Below are 27,728 nucleotides of genomic sequence, written 5' to 3'. Positions count from 1 at the left end.
CAGAGAGGCAGGCATCAGCACGGGGGGCAACTTGACGGGAAGAAGACGCGGTTCATTCATTTTTGGAGCAGCGGGACTGCTTCATGGAGACACTAGCACTCCTGTTGTGTTCCCGGAGAGTAGTTTCACTTTCTCCGGCCTGCCGTTAAACTTTTCACGGCCGTAACACCATGGACCCGCTGTGGACGGGCACCGGCGCTTCGGTACGGCATGCAAATACGTACTCTGACGTCGGCGATCATGTGGCTTTTGGCGTAGATCCTCCTTGTGATCGCCAATTTTTTCTTTCCTGTCGCCTGTTGTCTGCTCGGTTATCGAGCCGCCGAGAGAGTGTTTGAAACAGATTCGGCGTGTTTGTCGGCTCTCCAGCGGCTCTGGGATTGTACCGCACTACCTGAGCGTCGCGCCAAAACGGTGGGCAGGTAAGAAATGGAGAAACTCTTCTTCGTGTTTTTTTTTCTCCCTCATCTCCCTCCTTCTCCCCACGGCTCCCCCCTCGAAAAGTCTCTCAAGTTAAAACTGCGTGTAGTTGTTTGTTTGCGCCCCTCTCACGGCTCGTTCGGGCTTAGCGTGGTTCCCAAAACACCCACGCGCCTCTGGATAAATATTTTAACTTGTCTGGCCGCGTGAACTTTGTCTGCCCCTGCCGTTTCCACCTGCGTGCTCTCGTAACGTTTCCCGACAACTTCTTAATTGGACGTTTTCGCCTCCTCCGCGTTTCAAGTTGTGTGTTCGGTGTGTTGTGTGACCGTGGCGGGGGAAGGCAGACGGGAGGAACATCGTGCCTACTTTTCCTCCTCCCCGTGTCGACATAACCAGCAAAACATGGCCGTCCTTTGCCGACATGTTGTTACGTCGATGGCGAGAGGGGGAACATTTGGGGAGAGTATTTTTTTTCCCTCCCTGCGCCCCTCTGTCACGTTTTCGGGCTGGCCAGGGGAAACAACCGTTGGGACTCCTTACCAGCGGCGTGCACCAGCTCGCATTCAGGCGTGCTGAGGTTTGAGTGTAACTTTTGGAGTCCGACGTTGTTTATAGACTTTGATTCGTGCGTCTCTGCGATGTAGGCGTAACGTTACCCCTGGTGATGCCTCCTCCCCTCCCGAGACCGCGGTTCTTACTGCAGGCAGGCAGTGCTGTTGCAGTGGGTCTGAAACTGCTGTAAAAGCCAGGCGTGGTTCTCTTTTATTAATAATATGAAGTTTGGTCATGAGGCCCGTGGCCCAAACTGTGAGCAGCCTCTGTAGCACTCAGCTGGGGTCAGTGCTCTCCGTCCACCAGTACGTTTTTGGAAGTAACCTGCGTGTACACACTGTGACACAATGCCCAAACACAAATGTTAACACATTGCCCAGTTATACATTCAGGATGTTTCCTTTAATAATTGTTTATTTATTTTTACACATAACAGTGCATACAGATCTGGCTCTGTCATCTTTATTACTGGATAAATGCTCATTATGAACATTTGAGGTGCTTCAGGAGAGCTATACTCAGTCTAAAGACAGTTGGGTGATACCTCAGTCTGGCACTAAGTTTCTTTACCAGCTATGCAGTAAAATGCAGCACCGTTGGTTCTGTTAGTGCTTCATTCATGTGGGCAGTCATCATTATTATTTTCCATGCAGCACATGGGAAAAATCATTAATGTGGGTGACTGTTAAATGTTCTTATTTACCAAATAACAGACAGAGGTGTTTGTGTGAGTAATAAGGAAAATTAATGGTGACATTCAGTTACAGCAGTCTGCAGCAACTGCCAGTGGCACTTGTGGTTTGATTATCAGTGCGCAGATTAAATATAAAGCCACACTGCAAATACTGTCTATAATAATTAAAAGTGCACGTACAGTACTGTACAGTCGGCATGGTCACTCCCTACAAGTGAAAAAAACTAGTTGGTTAAAAAAGAAAACATTCCCGCAATTGTCTGTCTGGTGTAAATTTTTAAAATGTGTTCATTTCACGCTGTTCCCTCAGCTCTACGATGACCTGATGTTTTGTGTTTCTAGGCTTTCTCTGATCAACAGCGATTCCTCCCCTCCCACCCTCTTCTGTTAAAGATGTAAGTGATTTTGATCACAGTGCAGTTAACCCTCCTGTCAGCCGCGTTACCAGCAATTCCTCTGGGTATAAACTTGGGCTCCGCTCACTAAGCCACGCACCCTTGCTCTTTCTGTGTGAAGAGACATTTGGCTCGTGTTTTTGTTCTTCGCGTGGTTTTCCACTTGTGATCTGCCAAAATCAGAGAAGATGTTATATAATTTGGAATGACAGCCGGATCGTTTTCATTGGTAGCTGAACAATCAGAGCGGATACCTTCTTTTCTGGATTAGAAGTACACAATCACATTTCGTTTTTTCTCTTTTCTTTTTTTTTTTAATCGTAATTGCTGTGCTTTATTGCAGAATGGTGTAGGGAGCATTGCTGCCAAAATTAATAAGAAACCAGAAAATTTGCTCAACAAACAGACTGTTACAAGCCAGTAAAATCCCTATTGCCATCTGAAGTCAGGTATATGGGACAACATTACTGATTTGTTTTTACAGTTTGGCAGATGTGTTTAATCCCATGAGAAACACAGTTTAATTTATTTATTTATTTATTTTTAAGGGATGTATTCTCGGTATAGCTCTAGGGATTAGCGAAATGCACAGATGTCTGTGTCCTACCTTGTCCGATGCATCAGCCATCGGTCCACCATCACAACACTGTGGAGAATTTTAGCAAACAGACAATCATTAGGTTTATTTATTAAAGCGTTATGCTGCTATAGTTTTTAAAGAACTGGCATAAAAACAAATCTGCTCTTGTTTAAAAGCTGATTTTATTTATTCTCTCCTTCCTAGCTTCCTCAACAGTCTTTCTCAATGTACTGTGACCCCTTCGAATGTCATAGCCAAAACATCCAGCTGGGAAGTGAGCCGCTCTATTTGTTCCTAGAGGCGTTTTATTCGTTTGCTCTAGTCAGATGGTGGAAAATGAACAAGACTCAGTCTGTCACAGTTATTCAAATAACGAGGGGGAAAAAAATCAGAGCATCAAGAATTGGTGTCAAATTATAACCGAGGAACTGAATGAAAACAAAAAGATCTTTCTGTTTGATTCACTCCCGACAGCCTGTACACAAGCTGTTCCAAATCAAAGCAAAGCCAAAAGGTGCGTTAACAGCGGGAAAAGTCAAGGTGTTAAAGCCTGATGTTTTGTTTATTTAAAATTAAAAAAAAAAATTACACACACGCTGCAACCAAACTAGCTTTTAATCTTTCAACATTGCTTTTGTATTCTGACAATGAATTGAGCGCAGTCTAGTCAAATGTGACTTGTAGAGAGGACGTGTGATATCTCATTGTTGACAGTCATCAGGATTGGCACAGATGTTGTACGTGCCAATCATGCTAGCAATCTTGTGAGATTGTCAGAGTGCAAATAAGCTAATATGGAGCAGAAGACTAGCAGTTCAGGGTTTTTTTGTTGTTGTTTTTGTAATAGAGAAATTCTGTTTGTTTTGGGTTTTTTTCGATAAATGAAAGTGGACAGGCAGCTTGAGGGTTTTTTTTTTTTGTTTTGTTTTTTTTAGGGGTCTAAGCTTCCTTGAAGGCAGAGAATGACATTAGGATTAGATAACATATTTGATCAGATTGAACTGTTCTTGGTTTTCGGATTGCTTTTCTCTTCCCAGTCCAGCTCTTGTGTAATTTGTCATACCTTCCCTTCCTCAAGTATGGTTTCTTGACAGCCACCCTTTCACTAAGACCATTCCTGATGAGACTTTAGTAAACAGTAGATTGCTCAACTGAAGCGTCAGATGCATCTGTGCATTTCATTACGTATTACATTTGCTGGCCTGGATGTTAGGCCTGCCATTTCTTTTATCCTCCAACAGAACACTACACGCCATGGAGAGACATGCAGGTTTTTGGCTAATAGCTCTTTGGGAATCACCTTGTTGGTGGAAAAATGTTATTTTACACCTCTCAGACTTCTATCTTTGGCATATTTTAAAAAAAAAAGAAAAAAGAAAAAAAGTTGTAAATTCAACTAAAGAAAGGACAGAATGATGTTTTTGTGACAGGCTGCTAGTAACAAAAGAAACCTATTAAAATTGGTTATTTGATAAGTCGTCTGTTATGTTTGCACACAATAGTTCATATCTTGAGTTGGATGCCTACTGGAATTCATAGATCAGTGTTAAATCTCTTAACAAACAAAATATCCTCTGAAGCAAATGTGGTGAATCAAGACTTTTACACAGTACTATATATAATGTGTACTTTTAAAATATACTTTCTTTTCTGCTGTTGTTAGCATTTGAAGTAAGCAACAGGTTTCCACATTAACCCCGGGCAGATTGTTGTAGTTTGTTTAACTCAAACAATAATCTGAAGCACGATAACATCAGAGCCTGTTCAATTTACAGTGACAGTTTGGAGGGTGTAATGATGGGAAATTTGTGTTAAAAGGGGTCATTGCCATAATGTACGCTTAGTAGCTCGATGGGCGTCTGCTTGATTTTTTTATTTTTATTTTTTTACAGCCGTATGTTAACAGTGAACCATCAACCCACGTTGCTTGTTTTTGTTTTTTCCCCTCCAGGTTTATGCATCCGGATAGAAATAATATAAACTGCATGTGAGTGCACAAGCATCAATTTATGGTCACACATTTTTGTGTTTGTCTTTAGCTCACGCTTGTATTCCACAATATATGGCTGCTGTTTTTTTAGAGACTAGCAGACCTGTCGTGGGTTTTTAACACAGACTTTTTTTTCTTTTATACTAATTGGGAATGCATTTCCTGACCACACATCACATTTCCACATCAAACTGAGTCCTATAATGGCTGTCCATTCTCTTGGTGAAACACTGGAATGAGTCATCACGGGTTGGAGGATGGAGGTTGTTGCTGTCATCACGGCCTGTCGTGCTCAGCTTGGCACAGTACTGACATCACCAGCATCTACGCTGTGCTTTGTTCCAGTGTTTTCTCAGTTCAGGTCCTCCTCTCCGCTGTGCTTCCGCCGGCTTCTCAGACGTGTTGTTAGGTGACTAAGGCAACCACAGAGATGAGCTCATCACCTGTAGGTGGGGCTGAGAGGGAGGATGTGAGGAGACAACTTAGGGAAAACAAGAACTCAACACTTGTATTAGAGACTACTTGTGATGTCTGAGCTTGGTACACAAGAAGACGTTGGTTAGCACTTACCGTACTGAAAGTGATGCAGATGGACAACTGGAGCCAATGGAGACTTGAGCCTCACACGCATTTTAACCTGTAAAAGTAATTCTCCATGTTAGCATCAGGTCGATATTTCAGCTTAAAAGAGTTGCCATTCGTCAGCTCAGGGCCTAGCTGAATTCCTTGAAATATTCCCCCACAGCAGAAACATTTCCAGGTAAAGCACACAAAAGGTCGCAGCGTTCTTAACCGCTGACAGTTTTACGTTTCCACTAAGGCAATCCCCATCTCTTAATGGATCACTTGATATGGTGTCGCCCGCTAGTTCTCTTGAAAATCTTATCGCCGAATAGGGGGCGTGTCACGGATAAGGAACTGAATGTACGTTTACAATGCTGGAAATTCAAACTGAATGAAGGGTGTCGAGGAGAAAACTGGTGACACGGAGAGAAAGAAGGGGTGACAAAGAAAAGAAAGGAGACACTAGAGTCAGAATGTCTAAGCAGTGTGAGAGAGAGAGAGAGAAACAAGAGACAGTCTAGCATTGAGACTGCAAGATAGGTGGGTGTGTGTGGGAGAAAACTGTGTACACTGGAACCCACCATTAATATCTGCAGTCAGTCATTTTATAAGCAGTGGATCATTGTATTTTATTAAAGTGCTCACTGCTTAATTGCCACATTGCTATTCACCAATAGGCTTAAATAATTCTTTTTTTACCCTTGTGTAAGGATTTTACCCTCCTGTGTACATCATCCATCAGCCAGTGGTCTTGTTTCTCACAGCTTCTGCAGCAGGGTCAAACTTAAAATAAGTTGTGCTGAACAAATCCACTGGTGAAATCTGAACTTAACAACCACCACATGGAAGTTAAAAAAAAAAAAAAAAAAAGTTGGGTTTTATCTTCCTGCACACAGTCATGTAGACCATTTGTGCCTGAGGATGTGTACACACTGGCTTCCCTGCTACCATCAGGCTGTGTCCTCAAGAATTTCAAGTTTAAGGGAAAGGGAGAGGGTGCTTGGAGAAGAGGGAGCTTGCTAAAAGGCTTTCTGCACTGCACCACGTCAACCAGTGGAAACGCTCAGACACACCCCTTCTGCACAGCCGAGTCCAATGGGGAAAGGCTGGAGATCGTTCACAACATAAGCCACACCCACTGCAGGGAAGGCAGAGATTGACAGGTGGGAAATCCATCCGCACAGAGCATTGACTGCTCACCGAGGCTCGTGGCAAACACGAAACACTCCATTGCAAGGTAGTTTAGAGAAATGTGGAGGCAGTGTGTCCTCTGCATATTGAGGACATACTATATGCAAACATCACACCGCATTACGCTACAGTGCAATTTAACTTGGGGCAAACTTTGGACTAAAGCTTTAAAAATCCCTCTCATGTTCTGTTGTTGGCCTGATTTGACCTTTGCCCTACTTAATTTGTGCCCTAAATATAACCGAATAATCACATTTTGCCCTTCCCAGAGGGATCGAAAAAAGCCTAATATAGTAAGGTTTGGCAAGTCATTTAAGCTTTTAAGTGTGTGGAGTACAAGAGTTTTATCTGACAGGAGAGTGAAAAAAGAGTGCACAGCTGGGGTGGGTGAGGTTGCAGTGGATGAGTAGTGTGCAAAGAGGAACACAGAACCAATTCGCCTAAACAAAAAAAAATGTTAATGAGAGATATATTTTTAAACTTTTTTTTTTCCATTTGTGGTTACCCAACACCACATGTGCTATCAATTCCTTACTTCTTGTAGTTGCTGTATCAAATGAGTGCTCAATGACATTTTGGCCCTCATCATTTGGGTCGCCAGGGGAACCTCATCGAGTGTTCATCACAATTGTTATAACATATGTTATAATAACAACAGTCCTATAAAATGACAGGTAAAAGGTTACTCTAGAAATGGCAGAGACCAAGTTTGTTTGTGTAACAATGCCCAAGACTGAGCTGATGGTTATGAAGTATAAATACTGTAACTAGCTTCTACACTCTTTCAGCCTGCAGTTAACTGCTGGTATCCCAAGTCTGACTCGCAGCTGTACGCACACGTCTCGGTCATGTCAGCAAAGCTTAAGCACCAGGCTGCTCTGCTAGTAAAGTTAGCTAATGGCAAATATGATGCTAGTGGAATTTACATTATTCAAGTGTTTCCTTGCCACACTTTACACTAGCTTAGCAGGCCTCAGGGACTGTCCCCTGGACTAGGGTCCCAAGTAGATCCTAGTGGCAATAGCTGCCCACATGTAAGTTGTGACTGTGGACGTGTTGCACAATAGTGTTGGCTACAAGTCAGTTTCTGTCACACTTCAGGCAACACAAAATCTAAGATAGCCCACCATAGTGTGACTCATATGTTTAAGATGCATCCCATAAGAGTCCAGTAATGTGGGATCCAATGCCATACAAATATATTTATTTTTTTAGGATCTAGCCCCCCCCCCCCTTTTTTTTTTTTTTTTTTTTTTCAAAGACTAAACTCTTCTTTAAAAAAATATATATATATATCAATGTTGAGTTGGATTATTCACATCGCAGCTGTCGTGACACTGATTGACCTCTGCAGCATCTCTGCTCTTGGATGCAAGCACACACTCGCGCACATTTTCTGTTGGTTACAGTGTTACCATAGTAACACAACCATCGGGTGCAGAGTGGGTGACACTTGGATATTTTTATAGCCTGCCCTTTTGTGTGTGTGAGAGACGGTGCTCTTGTGTGTGTTCAATGAAGAGACAGGTGTGTGTGCCCGCGCAGTTTTAATGTGTGAACAAGATTAAATGGAGGACTGGATTCATGATCAAATGCAGTGTAGCCTGCTGGACGGCGTTTCCTGTGTACTGCATGGGGAACTTGTAATGAGGTCACCACAGGGATGATGAGCCTAGTTTCCTGGAGGTGTCATATCAGGATTTGGTGAATTGATCTAGTAAAGAAAACTCCTGCTCAGTCCCATCAACTTTAGTAGCTTAGAGAGTACAGTAGGGCAGGTAGATTTGGAAAAAAGTAGTCCTTGTTCCACTATTTTAATCACGACTCCAAGATGGCACATGTAACAATAAAATGCCATTTAAGAAGCATAGGATGGGCCACATTCCCTTTTGGCAGAATCACCATTTTCATCATTAGTCTTCATACCAGCCCAGCAAAAGTAGCACTGCTCTGTTGCTATGCAGAACATACCAAGCCCTCAAACACAGTGCAGTACTTCGCTTTGCTCTAGAGGAGCCGCGTGATGAGATTTAAATTAATTCTGCGACGGTCCGAAATTCTGCTCTTCTCCCCTCCCCACATGTACACGCGCACACACCCCCCCCAACTGGGACACGTTGTATTAATGGCGACGGTGCTTCTCCTCAACCACACAAGTGAGACGTACGCATTGTCCTCCTCACTGCAGTGGCTGACTCTTGGAACAAGCAGTCAGGAGGGAAAACTCTCAAAACAAGACGGGGAGAGAGGAGCACGCCCCATACAGCAAAGCCAAAAGAGCAGTGCGTGCAATACGTTTTAGTGATAGAAGATGTGTGACTGAGCCCTGGAGTCTTTTTTTTTTTTTTTTTTTTTTCCCTTTGTTAAAGTATCAGTAAAGTCGTGTCACTCTTATAGTCGGTGCAGTTGCAGTTTTTTGGTTTCTCTGCCGCCTTCTTGTCCTCTGCTTGTTATTTTAGAGCTTCAGTGTGCCCAGTTGGATTGTACTTCATGCATGGCTTCAAGTGCGGTAACCGCAGAGGTTGCCATTCATGTGCCTTTGTGACTGGATGCCTGAAAACTCTGGTACTATGTATGTGTTACAACATCAATTTCCTCAGTCTTATTTGCTCCTCTGCTAACAATGAAATCCACCAGCTGTTTAGCTCAATCTTAGTTCAGGTTGTATAGAGCAATGAGTCAACGCTAACCATTTCACATTTCAGACCCAGTGTGGTCTTGCAAAAGACACCTGATCAGTTTTTGCTTTATAACTTTGATTCATTGCAGTTTTTTTAAGTTATCCATTAAAAAATGCTAACTTCTAGAAAAATAAAGCATTGCTATGAATTATTAGCAGTTTAATAGGTAGTGACAAGCTGGCACGTGGGCTTTATACTCCTGATAGGTGTTTTTGTGCGACAGAAGGTTGCCCTGCTTGACCAAAAGTCCAGCCTTTGAGACACTTTTATCCTTTACCCCACTTTGAGATTATGTTAATGACGTCCAGAAATAGGAGTTGAGTTGAGAGAGCTGCTGTGACTCATCTGCTCACTGTCGTTTCCTTCTCGCTACCGCTTGGATAGATGTCCCGCCTTATACCACTGTTATGTTTCTGTCATATTAAATCATGATGTCTGTCTTCATACATTAGACAGGCGCAGTGGTATGCAGGGTTTGTATTGATTTCCCCTGTGTCCTCCTCAGTATGTATGCCAGTGTGTATCTTACGCTGATTACTGCCTGGGATGATAAATGTATTCGCTGCCTGGCAGCATTAAAATGTTGCTTCTTCAGAAAGACTGCTCCACTAATATAATGCACCAAGCAGACAGACAGCTAGACAACGGGAAAGTACAGACAGACAGACGGCAGCCAGGCAGGCAGGCAAGGGGGCTGCCAGGCTGAGTATTCATACAAGTTTAATGAGCATCCAGACAGTCGGGAGTTTGACTCCAGCTCGGAGCTCACTCTGCACACAGACGCTGACTGGCTGATGAGGTTAGACACACTAACAAACAGGTGGGAGACTGAAGGTTTCACCTGGGTTGTGGCCGTAGCCAAGTTTGAGTACGGAGTGATTAACATTTTTGGTATTTGGTATGAAGTGAAAGTTGCCATGGCGAAAGCTCAGACAGCCAACTAGTTCACATTTCGTTCAGCTCTGCAGCTGAGGTGTTTAGAGCCAAGTAATCATTCTGGAAAGGCCTCATATTCTTTTCAAGGACACCTGATAATATATACATATACTTTTTTTTTTTTTTTTTTTTTTTTTTTTTACGCGTGAGACTTTAGAGTATCCATTAAAAAGTTTATTAAGGTATCTAGATAAACCTAGACAGTTTTTCAGCACTGTGGCTGTTAATCGTACTTCTCTTTTCCATCATTGGATTTGGGGCTCCCAAGCAGCCAGCGGGAGTGCAACCCCTCCCTCCTCTGCTGAAAATGACAGAGTAGAGAAAGGAAGAGGCTGTCTGTGCCAGTGTTTCCTCAGTGTTCACCAGTATTTACACAGGCTTTTCTCTTTGTTTGAGACAGTCCACGCACATGTTTAACTTGACTGCAACAAATCAGACTGCAGTGCGCTCTGTGTTTATGTTGTGTAATATGATGGACTTCTATCAGATTCTGAGCAGTGTCTGAGTCAAACTTGTTCTCGGCGTGTTTTTTGTTTTTGTTTTTTTTAATAAAAACGGTGACTCAGTAGTACTGACTTATGAAGCAAACTCCTCTTGATGTCATTCAGTGACTTGGAGAACATTTTTGAGAAGCTTGGAGCAGCGAGTTGAAAGCACTGAGTCATTGTTGAGGCGCGTAGAAATTGCTATAGCATACAAATACAGATGTTGCGTAAAGGAAAGCGTTTAACTTGCCTCCACCCTGCTTGTGTGGGTTAAGCTCAGTGCTCCCTCTGCCCTGTTGTGCCTCAATCACCTAACTGCAGAAATCCAAAAAATGCATTCAAGGCCGGTGAGGCGGCACTGGTTCAGTGGGTCATATGAAGTGGCTCTTCAGATGCAGCTGACAGATGCATCTCCCATTCTGCCCTACCAGATGTGTGCTACAGTGCTGGATTTTGGGCAAGGCCAGTGAGAGACACTGATGGTAAGTGGTGCTCTTGAGGGCTCAAATGTTTTTTTTTTTCCACATAAAAAGCATCCCAAGGAGGTTGTAAACTGAGCCAAAAACAGCACTGCAGTACCATTTTTATATCCGTTTTGTTAAATGAGCTCAGCCATAGTATTTCTCTTTGTTAAATGGCCAGAAATAACATGGCATACAATAGCTCCATATTTACATAGTAGTGTAAAGACCGTCTGCCATACTGTAAGTTTGCTCACTTTGCTTTTGGATGTTGAAAAGACTGAGAACTCTCTTCAAAGTGCTGCTCATGCCTTGAAGTCAATATTCTGGAAAGTGGGTTTTCTTTTTTCTTTTTTTTTTCCTTCCCACTGACTGTACCTTGACCTTCCACAATGGCTCAGAAAAATACAAGAAATGTGCCAGTGTATGGATCCAGCAGGATTGCAAATTCCCAGACTGTCAAAACACTGAGCCTGAAATTTATTTTAGTTTTTGTCTCTAAAAGCACCAAACACAGGTGTGTGTGTGTGTGTGTGTGTGTGTGTGTGTGTGTGTGTGTGTGTGTGTGTGTGTGTGTGTGTGTGTGTATACAGCCTCCGTCAGGATGTAGCAGCCACTTGACTACAGCTCCACAGTTGCTATAGCGACACCATGGTAATGAGTCTGCATTTTAATGATGCCTCAGTGGGTCGTTTTAGGGGATGAGATATCTCGGGACAATGAGTGGACTTGCGAATGATGGCGTGTTGAAGGGGAATCGCGCCTTTTGATTAATGTGTAGCTGATGGAGAGATCCAGGAAAAGTATGTGAGACTCTCGCATGATCGAAGTTCAGGCCTAATATTTGCAGCTGATGGATTACCCTGAAGTCACATTGTTGCTCTTGCTCTGCCTTGCATCGTACAATCATATTACTTATCGTTCTTCTGTCCAGATTAAATTGCCATGTGATGCTTCTGAGTAAATAGAAGTATGAAATATTTAAATGGTGTTGTATACGTGGGATTCATATTTGGAAGAGGTTTTCTCGTCCTCTGTGCTTACGCGGGTTGATAGAAGAGCACCGCTGCTGCATCGACTCATTTGATTTTTACTCATGTGGATATGAGTATGAAGCTTCAGCGTGAGGCCTCCAGAATATCAATAGACTTTTTCAGTCAGATAAGCTTTTCTTTTTCCTCTCTCTTCCTACTCAGTACAATATTACCCAAGAAAAGTTTCCTATTCTCTCAGTCCTTCAGCTTTTTGTAACTGCTGCTACTTTATGAAGTTCTCATTTCCACTAAAACTCAAATAAAGAAGCTCGCAGCTTTAAAAGATTTGGATCAGAAGCTGCTTTATCTCTGGTTTCTCACTCTGTTCACGCTTGGCAGCACAATCTGATTTATGAATGATTAGTCAATATTTCTCGGGACAACTTGTCTTACAGCAGCAGACCTGTCAGCTGCATATATTTGCATACCGGCCGTGTTGCCGAGTCACAGTGATGAAAGTGTGATGATTAAAAGTTTTACTCTACATAAATAGACAACACTGGAGCACTGTTGTGGAACTTAAAATAAAAATCATCTCATCTAGTTGAATATATCTGCCACTTATGAAGGCCAAGTGAAACTGACAGACTGGAACAATAGCAGGTTTGTGTGATTTAAATAAATGTTGCTTGAGTGACAGATTGGAGAACTGGACTCGTGAGCTCCTTTAGTGAGGGGATCCAGTCATACTGTTATGGGTGGCATTATACTGGCGTTGTTTGGGTCCACTGGTCTCAAACTGTCCAGAGTCTTGAGGCAGAATCGATGCTGGGACAACACCTGACAAGACCAGGTTTGTGCTCTGTTGTAGACTAAACACAGGGAGCTACAAACCCCATGGACAGAGAGCCCTCATATGACAAAATTTACTTCCCTTGAACCAAATGAGACCGTTGCAGGGAATAAAACACAGGTGTAATGTATAATATCTCGGATTTTCTTTTAATTTGTCACATATTTGTATTTATTCAGTTGCCATTTCAGAGAATTGCTGTTTGATCCAATATTCATTTTTCATTAGCCACACACAGGAAGATGTGTCTGATCAGTGAATAATTAATCCAAATTGCAGTATAGACAACTCACCCACAGGAGGTCACGAGCCAGTGTACTGCTGGTAAATTAGAGGGTTGCATCAGGTACAAAACATTTGCCAAATCAAATATGCAGATCAGAAATAATAAGATTTTCATCCTCTGTGGCAACTTTAAAAGGAAGCAGTTGAAAGAAGAAAAAATGATTATGCTGCTCAAAAAATTATAAGTAAAGGATTTCAACTTGAATATTTCATTCATCAAGACTTAATGTGGGATTTAAATATCCCTTGATCCCTTAACCCCCATACCGGTTGCAGCTGCGCCCCTCTGAATGGTATCTTCCTGATAAATAGACGTCCTCTTTCTCTCCACCATTGCCATGTTTGCTCATAGGTGATCATCTGATTCTTTGTTTGAGGTTTTTTTTAATTTTTATTATTTTTTTTTATGTAACATGCATGTCGAGTTCCCAGCGGCTGTTGAACTTGGCAGTATATGAATTAAAATGAAGAAGTACAGAGTTATGCATCAGTCTTCCCGTGTATAGTGTTGTTTGCTCCTCTAGTTTACTTCACCTAGCTTCTAAAAGGTAGTTGGCCAGAAAAGTCCAAAGCACTGTTGGACTTTTTCTGTTTCCCAGTCTTTTGAGGGCCAGCTTTGTACTGCTCTGACCACCTGTAAGCTTTCTGCTGTGCTTATGTATCAGCCACCTTTTTTACTTTGAGCCATTTTTGCTCACTGCCCAGCAGTTGGCTTTACCTCCTTTGGACAGTGGTGTGCTGCACCTCTACATGGGACTCCCTTAAATGGGTCAGTTTGGTGCCAACTCAAGAATATTCATGTTTCTTCTTTCCCATGTTGTTTTTTTGTGTGTGTGTCTGTTAAAAGGGAAGTGATGTTGTGAGAATGTTTATGGTTCTTACTTTGTGGTGCATTGCGTATATTGTACATTATAGAAAAAACATTTTTTTAATTTTATTTTAGAGCCCAACATTTTATTTATTGGTGTAATTCTTTAAAATCATTCCTGTGAAAAGCTGGTATGACTCATGTTATTCATATATTCCTGCGTCTTATGTAGACACATTAGGCCACACATGCCTTGCTGATATAACTGTAACATGCTGCTATCTGCATACAAATATGTCATTCTAGCTCAGCTTTGATTTTCATAGATGTGTTTTAGGAAGTAGAGTACATGCAAAGAAAAGGGAAATATATGTTTTTAAACATATATAAAAATTACACTGCTTTTTCTCTACTTTCTGCCATCTAGGTAGCGTCCTATCATGCAGTCCGAGGAGATCAGCCAGCACTGGAGCTGACACTGTCAGTGAGCCCAGCCTACATGACACTACAGGAGTCCCATCTCTGCCAGACTTTCACCGCCTACTGTCCTCCTCCTGCCTCCAGCCAATAATTTTACTCTGGGGGGGGGGGTGAGTGTTCCTCAGACTCTGATCCCAGTCTCACAAGTTGTCCGGTGCTTGCTACCTCGGGATCTATATCTGTATTCCTCTAGTAGGCAGTCCTCCTGACTGCACTTCAGCACCTTAAGAAGGTCTTTGCATACAAGTCCTGCATCCTGGAACTTCAGCCATAGCCTCCTTTATAGCATCCCTGGCCAAACACGAGCACCGGGACAAACCCATCCACCAACATGTCCAGTCGACGTAAGGCCTCCACTCCCTGTATGATCCGACCAGAGCAGACAATGGTGGAGCTGGATGATGAAGCGGAGGACTCTCAGAACATGGAGGTAGGCTCTGCCAACAGCATGTGGGTTTTCAGTATTGTTTTATTTATTTTTTTTAATGGTGTGCTTAGTTGAATTACTTTTAGTAATCCATATTTGAATAATTGTTGGGAGGAAGAATTGTATTTGTTTGGAGTTCAGTGGGCATGATTCAGATGATAAATTGATATATCCAGATTTAAAAATGTAATTCTGTTGTACCTTCTCCTGCCAGACAACAACAGAGAACCATACCCAAGGGGTGCCTATGGATAGCAGTTCAACACAACCCGAGCAATCCATGGACTTGGATGTAATGGAAAAGGCCTCTGACCCTCCTTTGGCTCCTGACAAACCAGCAGCTGAGCCACCAGACGTTTCTAAGCCTCAGCGCAGACAGCAGGGGGGATATGAGTGCAAATACTGCCCCTTTTCTACCCAGAATTTGAATACTTTCAAAGAACACGTAGACGCAAACCACCCAAATGTCATCCTTAACCCCCTGTACCTGTGTGCTGTCTGTAACTTCAACACAAAAAAGTTTGACACTCTGACAGAACACAACGAGAGGTGCCACCCAGGGGAGAGCAACTTTAAATTTAAACGCATAAAAATGAACAACCAGACAATCTTAGAACAGACGATAGAGGGGTGCAGCAACAACGCTGTCATTTACAACACTTCTGGTGCCATTTCCGGCAAAGGGGACGAACTCGGCACTGTGCCACTGAGCAAACCCACCACAGTCAAAATCGGTAAACCAAAAATAATGACATCGGATAACAAACGGACAGACTCCCAGTTGGGAAAAATAACTGCAGATCTCACCAAGAAACCAATCACAGCTGTCAATGTGAATGGTACGGTCATCATCCCGGAGTCGACTCTCCTTAAAGCAGACGGCCTTTCTCACATCATGCCTTCCCTGCAGCGGCCTCTAAACTATACCCAGGTAGGAAAAAGTGGAGGAACAGTAAGCAGGAATTAGCTTAGCTTAGCTGGACATGAGTGGAAACAACTAACTTCATTCTGTTCACATTTAAAACCTTTATTTTGAAGCAATTTTTTTTTTTAAATAAAGTCATTGTTTTAAATTATACAAGATGTAACATAATTATTAGTTAGCTTAGTAGCCTGGCTAGCTTTTTCTCCTGAAGAATTTGTGCTAACTATGCTAACTCTAATTCTTGGGCTTAGCTCCATATTTAGTAGATAGTAGTTAGAGTGATATCGCTAGAACCATACAAAAGTTGGAAGATTTTGCTGTTAATGCTTTGTTACAACCATGCACTCAATAACCCAGTTAGTTTTGTGATATTTGGATAAGTGTTTATTTTGTGCAGTTTATCATTGCATGCAAAAAAAACACGATCTTCATCTGCAGTCCATAAAAGTAGAATAGCTTACATGGCGAATTAAGTTTTCTGCAGGTTTCTTCCTGTTAAAATAGAGTTTTTTTTCCTTCCCACTGTCACAAAGTGCTTACTCTTAGGAGGGCATCTCATTGTTGCATTGCACTTTTTTTTTCTTTCTTTTTTTTTTAGGTGCCGAAGATTGCAGTGCCCCTCAACACAACCAAATACAACCCCACATTGGACGACAACCTGACGCTGATCTCGTCCTTCAACAAGTTCCCCTACCCAACACAGGCTGAGCTCTCGTGGCTCACCGCAGCATCAAAACATCCAGAGGAGCAGATCAAAGTCTGGTTCACCACACAGCGGCTCAAACAGGGTATCAGCTGGTCACCTGAGGAGGTAGGAGAATTGTGTTTATTTTTTTAACTGTGGCCTGGTTTTTCACAATAAACATAAAAACAAAACATAGTAATATAAATGATAACTGTATTTAATTTACAGTCACTAAATGTACCAATCAGGTTGTGGGACATGTATAACATGTCTGTTTTTCAATGACAGGTGGAAGAAGCGAGGAAGAAAATGTTCAATGGTACAATATCCTCCGTGCCTCAGACTTTCACCGTGGTTACTCCTCAGCTCAACTCCCAATCATCTACCAACCAGTCCACCTCAAGCACGCCCTCCAAACCCATGCAGCCAGCAGCCTCTGTCCTGCAGTCCCTGCCCTGTCAGCTCCTGGGACAGACCAGCCTTGTGCTGACTCCTGTAGCCAATGGCTCTACTGTTACTTGTGCACCACTGGCACTCACAGTGGCTAACCAGGTACAAAACTCTAGGTGGAAAATGGCAGTCTTTAAGGCAGCAGAAGCAGGGGAGGGGTAAAGTTTGCCTTTGACCAAACTGTTTTAACTTGCCTTAGCTTTGAGCATGGAAAATGTTCTTTCATGATTACTGCAGGTGGCGCAGTCGCTCAAACGACCCTTAGCCTCTCCTTCGGTTGCTACAGAGAGTAAACGGCCCTCCATCATTCAGACCATCTCTGCCCCGATGGCCACATCCAAGCTGGCATCATCTAAAGTGCTGAGTTTCACCGTTGACCCCAATAAAACATCAGAGCAGCTGTCTGTGCTGAGGTCCAGCTACACACAGTGCCCTTTCCCTGAGGAAGATGAGGTAAGAATAAGCGAGTGAGAAAAGTTTTTTGTGCTACCATGATAGGTATCACTGCTTGTATTTTCTAGTTGTTGATTTTTCCCAAACACCCAGGTGGTTCTTTTGTTTTTTGTTTTTTTTTCTTCTTCTTTTGGCTGCTCCTTTTAGTTGTTGCCACAGTGGATCTATCTGACTTATCCATAGCATCCTGATCAGTCACACCAACCCTCCATGTCCTCCTTCACTACAACCATGAATCTTTTCTGGGAAGATTCATGGATGTGGGGAAGAGGTAGTCCTCTTTGGTCTTTCCATATTCTATATCCCTGCTGTGTACATGTCCATTTCCAAACACGCAGTTGAGGGGAAAATTACTGTAGTTATTACTTTGATGTATCTTGTCATGTGGTAGATTTACAGGCTCATAGAGACCACCGGGTTATCCAGAGGAGAGATAAAGAAGTGGTTCAGTGAGCAAAGACTCCTCAATCTCAAAGGTACGTGACGTATTTAATGCTGCAATAAGGAAACATGTGAAAAACAAGAGCACTGAAGGGCAAGTGCTATACTAAAACTTGTGTTTTATGATGTTTTTATTACAACATACTGACGTCAGTCTGTTTTTTGGGAATCCCTAATATTGACCTCTGTATTGTTTCCATAGATTATTTGTGCTCATGTCAACATTTAAATTTAGTGTAATATTTTAATCTTTTTCATTCATTGTGAAGTCAGAATATTGTACAGGGGGGATGTTTTAAAGAGCTCAAACAGAGTGCTTATGTCCTCCAGTGACTAATACATTGCTTTAAAGTTTGGAGATGATCCAGTGGAAACTAATTCTTTTTCCTAATTCATATGACCCGTCATGAGCTTGAAGCATTGCCTACTCAAATAGTGTATTTTATTATCTTTATAAGCAATAAAAAATACAAGATTATATCTTTATTTTGCAGTGTCTGATTTCATTTTTCGCATTTGGTGTGACTGTGACCTGATTTTCACCTAAACTAAATTAGCTTGAGTTTCTGTTATTATCTAATATTCTACAGAATTTGAAAATGATATCTTTGAAGACTGGATACTAATCTGCTAACGGACAAGTCATTACAAACTGCCTCTTTTTGGCAAGAGAACTACATTTTTCTCTATGTGCAACAAGTACATTTAGTACTAAAAGGTGGATTTCAATGGCTACATCACCATAATTAGAAAATTATACTCTAAAGCTGGCCTTTAAGGATAGTTTCTAGGCATTGTGCTGTATCATCCAGAAATAATACTCACATGTGTTGTGTTAGAAGAATATCCTAGCATGTTTTGGTCTGTAAATATTTCTTTCTGTCGTACTTGAAGGTGTTCCTCCTCCACCTGTGCTGGTCAAAGCAGAGGTAACACCACTTCCTAAAGATGCCCCAGTAAAGAAAGCGGTCCCCAGCCAGTTTCCACTGTTAGAGAGGGTGAAGGGGAAGTCGTCGGAGCAGCTGAAGGCGCTGGAGGAGAGTTTCCAGAAAAGTAGCTCTCCAACAGAGGCAGAGCTAGGTAAAGCCTGCAGCAAAGTCTCTCTCACAGGGGGGAATAGTTGTGTGCATGATAGGGAAAAGTATTTAAAAAATAAAAAACAAGGCTGTGGGTCAAGTTGGAGTGTTTTACATTAGCCTTGTCGTTTAAATTTTGCCGGGCAGTACTGCACAAACATCAATGGCGTATATCACAATAAGCCCAAACCCAGAAAGCCCACTGCCTTGCAACACCCCTAGTTTGTGATGATGAACTCCAGTGGTTGCACAGAAAAGCTGGATGTAGCAGAAATGATACAAATGTGTTTCTTCAGGAAAGTGTTGGCAAGTGTCCTGCTCATGTATATGAAACAGGAAGCAAACTGTCATGTTATACGTAACACCAGCTACAGGTGGAGACATCTGTCATAGGGCTGTGCGATATGACCAAAATCTCATATCCCGATATAAGAATTCTGTCGTCCGATAACGATATAAATCACAAAAATGTAACATTTTCTGTAAATTCTGTGAATCTCGGGCAGCTCGACTTGCGGGAAGTGTTTCCAGCTGGCCGTCGCATACCTGGAGTCGAGTGTTTTAACCGATGCATGAAACGATACATTTTTAGACATAAGTTGTAACGGCCGCCGTTTTCTTTGTGAGTATTTATTACACAGCGTGCTGCGGGGAAAAGCCTGTTCTACCATTTGAGTCTAAGGTTTATTTTTTAGCACCTGACGGCTCTTTTTTGCTTCTCATTCGTAAATAATCTGCTCTTTCACGTGATTCAGTTTATTTTGAAAAGTCTCAACAGGATCTTGAGCTTTATTGTGAAAGGTTTATGTGGTACATAAACAAGCGGACACGTGATTGTGTTACCGTCGTTGTTGCTAACCACAACGCATAAAAACAGGCGCTTGTCCGTCCGTAGTGTGGTTATATTAAATATAAGAGAAAGAGAGAACCTTAAGAAATTAATATAGCCACTACAGTGACATCAAAACGATGAAAAAATATTGCCGTAAACAGTTTATTTTGCGACACCACGAAACAAACGATAGCGTAAAATGAAACGATTGACGTTTTTATATCGTCATCCGCTATATATCATTATATCGAACAGCCCTAACCTGTCACCTTGTGTTCTTCTGATACCTCATTAGGCCTTTTTGAGCTTCACCAGGCTTTGTTGAAAGATTAACCTACATTTTAGTTAGCTAGCATCTTTTATGACAAATCAGTGAAACCCAGGAACAAAACTTTCAAGCAGAGATGAAGAAACAAGAAGAAACATTAATGGGTGGAGTAGGGATTTATGTTATGAAGATCAAGGTCACCAGAGTTTAAATGTTTCAACTGAAAGTGGTAATGAGGACCTGACCAAGTGGTCAAAATCAACAGTGAAAATTAGTCCATAGTTGATATTGGCATGTTGGTGTGGTGAGCTAGAAACATGCAGGAAGCTCTCCACCACTGTTTGGTGCTCCTGTTGAGCGCAGCAAAGGCCAGATAACATGCCCCATTTCCACCCAGGAAAAGGGTCGCATGAGCCAAGGGAAAGTGAACAGACACAGAGCCCAGTAAAGGAAGGACACCAGCCAGCACAACCAGGGTGCTGGGACATAACCGCGGTGGCACAATATGACCCAGCCCCACAAGGTACCCACCTGATCTCCACCACCCCCATGACTGAGGGGGGCAGACCAGTGGAAAGAAAAAGGAGAGGCCCCTATAGATCCACGTCCCACAACAACCCATACCACCCAAGGTAGAGAGGGAGAGCCGCAGCTCTTAGATAGGGCCTGAAAAGAAAAATGCTTTTCCATACGTCTACCTGCTGCAGGTCACCCAGTCCAAAGCCAACCTGGCAGAACCCATTGGATGCCATCCTTGGGGTGGATCCATCCCCCATCCAGCACCAAACCCGCTCTGGCCAGTGCCAGGAGATGACCTTCAACCTTCCCACCACAGCAAGACACCAGGCCAGCCCCAGCACATCACAGATCTTGCAGTGGACAGAGACATTTGAGCACTGAAGGCTTCAGCCGAAGAAGTTATCTGCAAACTTTCTAAATTTGCTGAGAAACTGATGTCATGTAATGAATGTAATTTTTCTTTTATTTCTTGGTGGTTAAACCAGCTGACTCCACATTTTTGATGTGTGCAGATCAAAGACATAGGACAGTCGCCTTGGAGATCAGGAGTTAATTATGCACAGAGCGCTGTGTGTGAGTCAGTCAGAAAATGTTGTGAATTACAGAACTTTTAATGTACTCGTTAAAAAGTGAAGTGGTATTAGCCCTAGTTAGTTATGTTCTATATCATGGTCCTAAATTTAGGATGTAAATGTTAAAATTTCTTTAAGAAAAAAGTAATATTTTCTTCAGTCTTTACTAGTTCACAGCATACGACTTAATTCCCTTCCGCCCCAGAGGAGCTACGGGCTCGTCCCTGGTGGGTGCCTGGTTGGCAGGAATAGCAGGAATATTTTTAATGAGGCCATTTTTTAAGACCCCCAGAGACAGACCAAATTCCAAGGTTTTTTTTAAAAAAAAAAAAAGAACTTAAATAAATAAAACTGTGTGAGCTATTGAACTCCTATTGTTCTCCTGCAGATCAGCTGGCCCAGGAGACCAGGCTGTCCAAGACAGAGGTTGACTGCTGGTTTTCGGAGCGCAGGGCACTGAGGGACAACATGGAGAAGACTTTACTCACGATGGCTTCTAAGAACACGGAGGACAGAATAGAGCGGCCGGGTGCGCTGCTTAATGGGGCTTCTCATCGAGAGCAGGACGGGAAGCCTCTCCGCTCCTCTCCGCATCCGCCTGTCCTTTCCTCCTCCTCGTCTTCCTCCCCCCCTGTGCTTGCCGCTTCCTCCCCTCGGCCTCCGACCCAACCCTCATCTGCATCGCCTCCCATCCTCACGTCATCCTGCTCCTCTTCTCCACATCCTCCCATCCTGTCAGCCTCCACGAGCCCAGCTCCCATCAGCAGCCGCTCCCTCGCCCTCCTCAGGGAGGTAAGAGTTGATAAAGACACGTTTCCATTTATGCTGATTACATAGCAGAGTGTTAGAATATGCAACAGAGTATAAACATGAACTAATGTAAACCTAATTTTAGGAAAAGGTATTTTAAGTTAGTTGGTGAGATGTTAAAGAAGTGAAACATTGTGGACGGTTATCATATAGAAAAAATCTACATGATTGACTCTGTAACACACAGCAAGATAATAGATGAGTTTCACGTACTCTGCAAATTTGGAACAGAAAGATTTTCACACATAACATGCGTATATTTTTAGCACTTTGTTCACATATAATCTTCCACATGAAAACACCTAATAACATGTTGCATAACCATTAACACACACTGCACATGCCTGCTGTAAATGCTGGCAGTTGCAATAATAAAAATAAATGATAATAAATTTTATTTGTGGGCACCTTTCGAAACACTCGGTCAACTTACAACACAAAGCAACGAGAACAGTATTGAAAGGTCAGGATAACAAAAATATTAAACGTAGAACATCTAAAACAGGATCATATGTAAATGAACCAAATGGGATTTCAGCTGATATTTGAACTCTGTCAAGGAGTCAAGCTGACGAAGGTGCTATCGTAACAAGTTCCAAGAAATGGGGAGCGAGTGAGCTGGGTGGACGTAATATGGTCCGTAGACTTGTTGCAGAGATCTCTACCATCCGGAGCCAATTGGTGTCCCAGAAAAGAACTCCTCAGAAAGAATGCAGTTAGAATAATCCAAATGAGGTGACTGGACTATGAACCAAGGCTGGTATGCTGTGTTGAGAAAGAAAGAAAAGGGCGAAGTCTAGAAATGTTACAAAGGTGGAAGTAAGCTGAGCACGAGACGTTACTCATGTGGGATTAGAGTGACAATCATCCACTAGAGATAACAAAAGGTTTTATTCTGGAAAGTGAGGCTTTTTGATCTTTTGATAAGAATAACTTTACTTTTATTGCCACTGATGCTGAGATGATTGACTGTCATCCAAGTGGTGATGTCCTGTAGAGGAGGTGAGGAGTACAAAAGAGCTCCTTGCACATGTAACCCACTGATTTCACCGCTGCTTGTCAAGGCTGCTGTCTTTTTCTGCTGGAAAAGGTCATGTGACTAATCGGCAAAGGACATACTGTGATTGATATTGACATCATTTCCTGTGTGCCAGCACTGCATGTGTTATCCAGGGTGGAACAAATACATTGTCATTTTGAACGCTTTATTTTGGATAATGTTATAAAATACATAAAATATATTTATGTGTTCCTTTCAGTTGAGCATTTTTAAGTTGGCTTTTGTAGTTAGTTTTGGTTGGTTATTGGTACTCTTTACAAATTTTTACATGTCATTTGTCTGTCATTTAATGTATAACACTGCATTCCAGATTTTAATAATCCATGAGCCAATTGTTAATATTTGTATGACAATTTTTTTTAAAGTTATTTAGTTGCTAATTGTTTAACTTGAAGCAAGAGCACAGAGGCCCAACAAAACATGTTGTTTTTGCTTTGTAATTTTTGAATTCCACGTATATCTTTGTTGCTTGCCATGACAGACGTTTTGCCGGACCCAGTGGCCATCTCCTGAGGAGTACAGTCAGCTGGAGGTGCAAACAAGTCTTGGACGCACTGACATTGTACGCTGGTTCAAGGACCACCGCTCTGCACTGAAGAACGGCGAAACTCTCAACTGGATGGAAGGTTTCCAAGGCGTTGCAGAGAAGCAGAAAGCAAGCCAGGAACAGAACGGTCAGAGTTCTGAGAAGAACAAGTGCATTTCCTTGGAAATCAAGGCTGTAAAAGGTAAGTTTTGGAGGAGAACATAGAGTAGTGTCATTTTTTTTCTTTTCTTTACTTTTTTGTAGAGTCTGAAACTCTTTGGCTTGTTTTGGTGCTTCTTTTGCTCATTTTCCAAATTCTACATCTCGGTGTTCAGTGGACGAGGCTGTTGAGAAAGTATCTACTCCAGAACAGTCCAAACAGCCAGAGCAGGACAAAGTCCAGCGGTTGACAGACAGACTGGCAGATGGTGTGACCGACCTGAGCCGGACCAGGCCGGACCAGAACAGCTCGAACAGCTCAAACGCCACTGAAAAAGGAAGGTGAGTGAAGAAGAGGCAAAGAAAGTCTTTTATCTTCTATTGTCAGAGTCATGTTAGGCAGAACAAAAAAAAAAAGAAGAAACTTGCTGCCAATATTTGATTTTTATTTATGTATTTATTTTAAACTCCTATCTGAGGAGTTATTTTAAGATACCTTTCCAAGAGCAGTCCAGAAGTACCGCATCATATGGACACTCTAAGCTGTGGGTGCTGAGCTACTGATTTTCATGAAGGGTTTATGCTGCATTTCTTAGAAACATCAGTGCAAAGCTCAAAGAGAAAGTCTTTTCTTTATTTCCAGTTCCCAGAAGCAGTCTGTTTGTGTTCAAACTTTCAGTCTGCTTTCTTGCCAGGTGGGTAAAGGTGACCTTGGCTGTGGGGGAGGATGGTGAAGGAGGAGCGGAAAGACAAAGGTTGGCAACTGACACGGACATTCTGACCTTGGAGCAACCGGGGAGGGTCACTGGTTGATGGTGAGTTGAACTGGGTGAAACGGCCCTTTTTATTTGTTAGCAGTGTGAGCTTAAATCTGTTGCAGTAAAAACAGAAGACTGATGTGTGAAAGCATTGCACCTTCAAAGTCTGCCACAAAGGTTTCATGGTGTCTCGCTGCCTCTCACTCATGCTGGGATATGTTCCAGTCCTCTGAAACCATCCTATAGGAAACATGGATCGTGCTAAGAGATTTATTCATGCCAAGTGAAGCTTGGCTTAAATAAATGGTGAACTGCTCCTTTTTTAAGATGCCACAGCTGCAGCCTCCGGCTATCCAGGAAGTTATTAGTGTGCAATTACCTCTGATTGGTCCTTCACAAAGATAGCAGACACCATCAATTAGCATGGAGATGGACTACATGTTCACACACAAATCATTACAGTCACAAGAAGGCAGAGCAAAGGGAGCAGATGACAATAGATTTCTGTTTCTACTGTATGTCCACAACAGCAAACTGTCATAAAAATATTGAATTCTAATCTGGGGAAGCAGATGAAACAGATTTAATTTGAACACGAAAGGAAGAACTGTAACACAAGTATTGATTCAGGCTTTGTCTCTGGTTCTGTACAGTACATCACTGACTGCTGAGTCACCGACGACCTGAGATGACCAAACATGGAAGCAGTGATGTCATTGTCTGCCTGTGATGTCATCCCAACATCCTGGGGGACTGTGGAGTTGCACCATTAAAGCACTTGATGGAAGCGTAGACCCTGACATTTAGAGGAGTGCCAAAGCTGGACTTGATGCATTGCTCTTACTACAGTGCTCGCTCTCTTTGTTTTTTGTTTGTTTTGTTTTTTAAGAAAAAAAAGAGCCCTGTAAATATTTTCTGTATTACTAGAGTTTGTACAGTTTTCCTGAGAAAACTTTTTTTTTTTTTTTTTTTTTTAAAGAAAAAGGCTGACTGTTGTCCCAAAAACCTGGAATGTTCGGTTTGGTTTTGTTCTTTGAGATCAAACTGTATGATATAGTCTGTCATTTGCTGAAGATCAGACGTATTTTTTGAAAATCACTACTCATTATGAGTAGACTTTGATGGCACTTGCATATTTCCCTGTGGTAGTGATAGATATTGTCATGACCGCCTGAATGAAAACTGTTAGGAACTTTTGTAACTTTTTGCTTGTCTTCTGCACCTTAACCCGCCCTCTGTAGAATTACAGTAGAGAAGATGGGAATCACTCAGAAGTGTCAGAGCAAAGGAAGTAGAAGGAGTGATGGTATTTTTTTGTTTTTTCTTTTGGGCAAACTGAACACAGCTACAGCTTCACCGCTGAGAGACCAGAGAATGAACACAAACAGCCACAGACCAAGACTAACCGCATTAGGGTGGATGCATGAACGCTCCGTACATCCTAAACTCTGTTATCTTTCCTCATCGGCTCGCTCCTGCGTCAGAACCCGAGGCATGTCCAAGACACTGAAACAGTACAGAATGTTCACGTTCCTGATTAACTCCACCGAGCGGAGGGCGGAGTGTCTGTTCGATCGCACCGTGCTGCCTTTTCAGCTCTCTTATCAGACGTTTCCCGTCGGCCTCAGAAGTGGGCAGAGCACAGCCGGGCTGAGGATTTCAGCTTAGCGGTCCAGTGTTTTTAAAAACTTGCCTGAAAACGCCAAAAGCATATTTTTGAAAAACCTTTTAATGCATGGCACACAATAATCAAAGCTCCTTTACTTGAGCCGCGTCAGGTATCCACTTTGCTCAGCTGTGATCTGTGAGCACACCGCTGGTGATTACGTAGGTTCTTCTGATCAAAGCCAGATCGGGTTCAGCTGATTTCTGTACAGACAGACATTTGGAATGTCACAGCACCCAAAGCTGTCATGAAATACTTGCATGTACTTCAACTTTTTTTTTCATACTCATTTTCAAGAATGATTAAAAGAAATAAATATTTAATAATAAATATTAAATATTTGTGCAGTCAAAGAAAGTTCAGTTAACCCTCGGTTTAACAGCAGGTGTATGGCTGTGCGCTGGCTGAATGTCTGTTGCTGCTGCTACTGCTTTAGTTTCACTTTCAGTTATGTATCTGGGATACTGTAATTTTGTTTTGTTTTTTTCTTTTTTGCTAGTATGAAATACAGCTTGTATTTTCATTTTCTACTTACAGTCTGCTGTAACTCAATAAAAACACAACCAACTGTAAAGCCTTCCCTTGGTCTTCCGGTGTAAATGACACACACCAAATTTAAAAGCCTTTTGTGAAGGTTTGGCATTAACAGAATTTCTGCATTCAGTGCTCATAAAATGTGGTCTAATCTTCATCTAAGTCACAATTGCAAACACAGCCTGACTGTAGGGGGTTTGCATTGAAATGAACTGGGCTATCACTGTGTGGGCTGGGGAAAAAGGATATCTGTAGCTGTAGTTTGTGTACAAAGATGCGAAGGAATTTAGAAGAACCCCACCCCACCCACACCTGTTTCACTTCAATATTTCTGGAGTGTTTTGACTGAAGAACCCTCATCAAGTCATACCACAGAATTTAAATCAAGATCAGGTTTTTTCCCCCTCTTTAACCATTCTGTTGTACCTTCAGTTGACTGACTGCTGCTCTGATAGTCTTCTGTAACATTTCCTGGCAAAATTTAGAATTGTTTCACTTGGCGATCGCAAATGTTCCAGGCCAGCAGCCACAAAATGTACTCTCTCCACCATGCTACAGAGTTGGGATGAGGTTTTGGTGCTGGTCCTAGCACCACGTATTCACCATGCTTCAGTTGATCGATCTACTGTTCACTGAAACCTCATCAGAAATGTTCTCCGTGGAAGGATGGCTGTCAAAAAGCCATTTATAGGGAAGGGAAACAAACGAGGTAGAGACATGCAGAATTACGCAAAAAATGAACTGAAAATCTGGCGACGGTTCCTATGGAGAGATGAATCCAAATTTGAAATGAATTGCTGGTTCAAACTGTTCATTGCCATGATGGAGAGAGGTAAAACAGTGAGTGTGTACAGCCATCTGTAAAGGACGGTGGAGGCTCTGTCACGGGGTGCAGCTGCACATCAGCCAGTGGTTTTGGAGAGATTGTCAGAATTGATGGACACAGAAACGTACGTTGATCCTCATGTAACAGAATATGGAAAGCATCTGATTGGCAATCACTCCATTTTCAGCATAATGATCACAAAAACACTTACAATTGCAGTAAAATCATACCTGGATAAAAAAAACCACACAATGGAACACCATCAGTTATGGACTGGCCTCCCCAGAGCCCGCACCTCAACATCCTTTCAAGAAGTCTGGAGAACCATCCCTGAAGTCTATTCTGTACAACTACTCTCTTTTTTTTGGCCTTAAATACAGCATGTCCAT

At 42.3% G+C, this 27,728-nt stretch overlaps 1 protein-coding gene across 3 annotated transcripts; it reads left to right on the top strand.

The window, feature by feature from the left end:
* The first annotated feature begins 2 nt into the window (after nucleotides 1–2).
* Nucleotides 3–25,694, top strand: zhx2a (zinc fingers and homeoboxes 2a). 3 transcript variants are annotated; one of them, XM_040012843.1, is made up of 14 exons: nucleotides 4–422; nucleotides 2,012–2,064; nucleotides 14,300–14,782; nucleotides 14,994–15,710; nucleotides 16,303–16,515; nucleotides 16,678–16,941; nucleotides 17,077–17,292; nucleotides 17,684–17,768; nucleotides 18,628–18,813; nucleotides 21,389–21,792; nucleotides 23,352–23,598; nucleotides 23,732–23,897; nucleotides 24,251–24,370; nucleotides 24,967–25,694. In XM_040012843.1, exons 3-13 carry the CDS (start codon nucleotides 14,684–14,686, stop codon nucleotides 24,366–24,368), a joined length of 2,715 nt encoding a protein of 904 aa, XP_039868777.1. In that variant the 5' UTR covers nucleotides 4–422; nucleotides 2,012–2,064; nucleotides 14,300–14,683; the 3' UTR covers nucleotides 24,369–24,370; nucleotides 24,967–25,694. The 3 variants fall into 3 exon arrangements, with proteins under 3 accessions (XP_039868778.1, XP_039868777.1, XP_039868776.1); XM_040012842.1 differs by lacking the exon at nucleotides 2,012–2,064; XM_040012844.1 differs by lacking the exons at nucleotides 2,012–2,064; nucleotides 18,628–18,813 and having other exon boundaries at nucleotides 3–422.
* Nucleotides 25,695–27,728: the final 2,034 nt, after the last annotated feature.

The sequence above is a fragment of the Simochromis diagramma genome, unplaced genomic scaffold, assembly GCF_900408965.1.
Source record: "Simochromis diagramma unplaced genomic scaffold, fSimDia1.1 OVJJ01000618.1, whole genome shotgun sequence".
Classification (NCBI taxonomy): Eukaryota; Metazoa; Chordata; class Actinopteri; order Cichliformes; family Cichlidae; genus Simochromis; species Simochromis diagramma.
This window is presented reverse-complemented; position numbering and strand designations above follow the sequence as displayed.

Excerpts from the sequence above, each read along its gene's own strand:
- zhx2a (XM_040012842.1), top strand. The coding sequence starts at position 14,684 with ATGTCCAGTCGACGTAAGGCCTCCACTCCCTGTATGATCCGACCAGAG. Across the intron at positions 15,711-16,302 it reads GGCCTCTAAACTATACCCAG|GTGCCGAAGATTGCAGTGCC; the intron begins GTAGGAAAAAGT and ends TTTTTTTTTTAG. Across the intron at positions 17,293-17,683 it reads CTTTCCCTGAGGAAGATGAG|ATTTACAGGCTCATAGAGAC; the intron begins GTAAGAATAAGC and ends GTCATGTGGTAG.